This window comes from Apis dorsata, unplaced genomic scaffold (assembly GCF_000469605.1).
Source record: "Apis dorsata unplaced genomic scaffold, Apis dorsata 1.3 scaffold_896, whole genome shotgun sequence".
Lineage (NCBI taxonomy): Eukaryota > Metazoa > Arthropoda > Insecta > Hymenoptera > Apidae > Apis > Apis dorsata.
The window spans coordinates 168,422-172,486 of NW_006264011.1; the positions used below are offsets into that span (position 1 = coordinate 168,422).

The 4,065-nt window shown below is 18.5% G+C and overlaps 2 protein-coding genes across 2 annotated transcripts in view; one reads left to right on the plus strand and one right to left on the minus strand.

The window, feature by feature from the left end:
- The window catches only part of LOC102681608 (transmembrane protein 131), a 10,306-nt gene extending 9,270 nt beyond the window's left edge, over positions 1–1,036 (minus strand). The window contains exons 1-2 of the mRNA XM_006623487.2: positions 794–1,036; positions 33–97 (exon numbers count right to left, since the gene is read on the minus strand). Coding sequence (XP_006623550.1) covers positions 33–97; positions 794–887 — 159 coding nt within the window. The 5' untranslated portion in view covers positions 888–1,036. The remainder of the gene's footprint in view (positions 1–32; positions 98–793) is intronic.
- Positions 1,037–1,516: 480 nt separating this feature from the next.
- Positions 1,517–4,065, plus strand: part of LOC102681476 (RNA-binding protein 28) — a 4,300-nt gene continuing 1,751 nt past the window's right edge. Inside the window, exons 1-7 of the mRNA XM_006623486.2 lie at positions 1,517–1,873; positions 1,947–2,089; positions 2,235–2,403; positions 2,497–2,780; positions 2,851–3,188; positions 3,359–3,686; positions 3,756–3,924. Of these exons, the coding sequence (XP_006623549.1) occupies positions 1,861–1,873; positions 1,947–2,089; positions 2,235–2,403; positions 2,497–2,780; positions 2,851–3,188; positions 3,359–3,686; positions 3,756–3,924 (1,444 nt within the window). The 5' untranslated portion in view covers positions 1,517–1,860. The remainder of the gene's footprint in view (positions 1,874–1,946; positions 2,090–2,234; positions 2,404–2,496; positions 2,781–2,850; positions 3,189–3,358; positions 3,687–3,755; positions 3,925–4,065) is intronic.

Below are 4,065 nucleotides of genomic sequence, written 5' to 3' on the forward strand. Positions count from 1 at the left end.
TAATTTTTTTTATTTTTATTAATTCAACTAACCTTATGCATAGATATTGGTATGTTATCCAAAAGATATTGAACATCATTATCATCCTGTACGAAGGCTATAAAAAATATTAAATAAATTTATTAATATTATAATTAATATAATTTTCACATATGATATATTTTACAACAAACAAATAATCTAACTATATTATAAATTTATATTATAAATTTCATAATATTATTTCAAAAACTTATAATTTGTTTTGATACAGTAACAATCATTATTTAATTATTATTAATTATTATCAATATGAAATATTGAGCATGTATTATATTTCTATATGATTGAGTTTCTTTGCATATAACATAAAATTTTTACTAATATCTCCTTATTTATGTTTTAATTCACAATGTCATATCAATATTTTATTTATTAAAATATATCATAAATATTGTACATTTCTGTCATTATAATTAACTAATATATCTGTAATATGAAGATAATTACAAAATTGCAGAAAAAATTATTTTATAAATATTAAAATTAATTTATATTTTAACAACGCAAAAAAAAACTATTAATTAACATAACGTATAATATTTTTATAAACAAGTAAGTATAAATCTTTCAATTTTCTTTAAAGAATAAGAATTTGATGATTTTTGAAAAATATAAAACGTAATATTAATACAAAATTATATTTCAAGTAAAAAATTCTTAATTCATTGAATAACAACACAGAAATATCATTTAAGATATGTATTATTGTGATAGAAAGAAGATAATTAAAATAGTATAAATATATACTTACCATTATTGTGCCCATGTAAGGACGGTCGAATTTGTGACGTCAACTCGAAAAACGTTAACAAGACGATACAATAAAGTACTTTTAACTCAGTCATAATAATAGTTTCACTGTGTTGTTTGCTGTTTTGTCTTTAGCAGAAATGAAAATCCGCTTTCGGCCATACTTCTGTCAGTATCGAATTCTGAAGTATCGATTGTACTTCCGTCCAATTTGAAATCTTTCTACAGGTAAATTTCGTGTGACTAATTTTGACAAAGATAGATTACACATACTATCTTTTATTGTTATTGTCAATGTATAATTAATATTTAATTTCTAATTTTTATATCAATTTCTTAATTAATTTACTTTTTCATAAATGATTTAATTTTTCCCGAAATGATCAAGCAATCATGTCTTTATTCATTGATTATGATTTTTCATCAAATAAAATCATAATTTTATAATTAAAATTAATTTTTAATTCTATTTTGAAATATGTATTATTACTTTACTATCTTATATTTATATATACATTGATTTTTTAAATTATATTAAATGAATATAATGTCATTCAATTCTTTATTATATATTTGAATGAATTTATTTTATATAATTTTCTTGATTTTGTACATTTGTGAATATATAAAAATAAATTATAAATAACATTTTGTAATTTAATATAAATTATCCAATCATGTTACATTACTTACATTATATCATTACTAGTTTTTCAAATACTTTAGTATTTAATATTTTATATTTATTATGTATTATTATAAAATTAAATAACTATTTTTTTAAATTTTTAGAAAAATATAGGAATATAATCGTTATATTTAAGAGTTACTATATTTTAGAAACAATATTATTATTATTTAATTTATTGTAAATTTTTAAACTTATAAGTTTCATTTATATATAAAACTTTTCTTATAATATACTTATAATACACGTGGCGCTCTTAACCTAAAAAGTAAACGATTTTAATATAATGTTAATAAAATTATTTTATGTTTTATAAAATTGTAGATATCGGAAGTTTAATTATAAAAAAAGTTTTAATAATTCAGAAATAAACATTCAATATGCGGAATATAAGTATGTAATATGTATAATAAATTTTAAGAGATTATTAATAAATTTATTATAATACATGTTATAAATGAAATAGGTAGAACTGACAAGAAGAAACTTTCTTGGATATATAGGAAAAAAACAAAATTACAAAAGTCAAACGAATCAACACAAAACATAATTGATAATATAGATGAAAATAAGAAACCTAGAATTATTGTTCGTAATATACCATTTAAGGTTAATGCATTTTTCATTGTATAATAAAATTGTGAAATTTATATAATTAAATTGTGAATTATATATTTTTAATTATTATATTAATTATTTTTAATTATTAAATTAAAATATAAATATATTTATATTTTTTAATTTATGTCATTAGGCAACTAAAGAAGATATAAAAAAATTATATGAATCGTTTGGTGAAATTTTAGAAATAAATTTTCCAAAACGTACTGATGGTACACTAGTTGGATGTTGTTTTATTCAATTTAAACAACTAGAAGATGCATCAAAAGCAATATTTAATACAAATAAAAAAGAATTTCATGGTAATATTTTAATAAAAATTATATGATTTTAATATTAATAATTTGAATAATTATTTTTATATATATAATAATATATTAAAAATATATTTTTAGGTAGAGTAATATCTAGTGGTTGGGCTGTTTCAAAATCAAGATATTGCGAAAAATTGAAAAAAGAATTAGAAAATTTAAATGATAAAGACCATGCAATTCAAAATGGAGAAAAAAATAAAAACGAAAAATACAAAAATAAAACAAAAGAGAAAGATATTGAAGAAAAAAAAGATCAATCTAAACAAGAAAAATTATTATATGCAAAAAAGGAAAAAAGAAAGTGGTTAAAAGAAAAAAATCGAAAAAAAAGAGCAAGAGTTGTAGTTAGAAATTTATCATTCCATGTAAGATTATATTATAGATTTTATATTGATTTTTCTTTTTAAAAATTTTAATTTCTTATTATGATTGCAGGCAATGGAAGAAGATTTAGAAAAACATTTTTCTCAATATGGTACAATAGAAGAAATTAAAATTTTGAAGAGAGAAAATGGTGCAAAAATAGGATGTGCATTTATTCAATTTGAACATGTACAAAGTGCAGCTAAAGCTATACATTATGCAAATTTAAAACCACTTTTAGATAGACCTATTATAGTTGATTGGGCTATACCTAAAAATAAATTTTCTAAGAATAATTCTGAAAATATAAATCAAGAAGATGAAATAAAAGTAAAAGTAGAAGTAGAAAGTGACATAGAAGATAATATAAATAATATAAAAAAATTAAATTCAAATGAAGAATTAAATGGGTAAGTAATTATTTTCATTATTATTTCATTATAATTCATATCTAAAATTATATCTATAATTAATATTTATATTTAATATTTAAAATTTTTATAAAACTAAATCTGAAAGGATATAATTTTGTAAATTTTTTTTTTTATAAATATTTAATACCAAAATATTTCAATTACAGTGAAGATGAAAAACATGATATTGTTACAGAAAATGATGAATTTGGTACTTATGATTTAGAGGAAGTAGAAACAGAAAATGATGAAGATGATCAAGAAAATGAAGTTAAAGAACAAAAACAGCTGGATATAAAAGAAATAAAATATCCACGTTTCGAGTCTCATGATGTTTCTGAAGGAAAAACTATATTTTTGAAAAATGTACCATTTTCTGTAAAGAATCACGAATTAAAAAAATACATGGAACAATTTGGACCAGTTTATTATGCTCTTATATGCATAGATTCATTGACTGAATATTCAAGAGGAACAGCATTTGTTAAATTTAAGGTAATTTTTTTTTAAATGTATTCAAATTTTGTAATAAATTTTAAATATATTATATGAATTTTATCATAGAAAGTTATAGATGCTGAAAAATGTTTATCAGCAGGAAATAAATTGCAAATGGAAGATCAAATACTTGAAGCATATAGAGCCTTAGATAAAAATGAAATTGAAAATAAAGAAAATTTAAAGCAACATAAACAAAAGGATTCTAGAAATTTATATCTTATAAAAGAAGGAGGTAAATATTATAAATTTAATATTATAAAAAATATTATAAATATTATAAATATTATATATATTTATTATATATATATATTTATTATATATATATTATAATATTATAAATATTATAAATATTTAATATTATAAAAAAAAAATA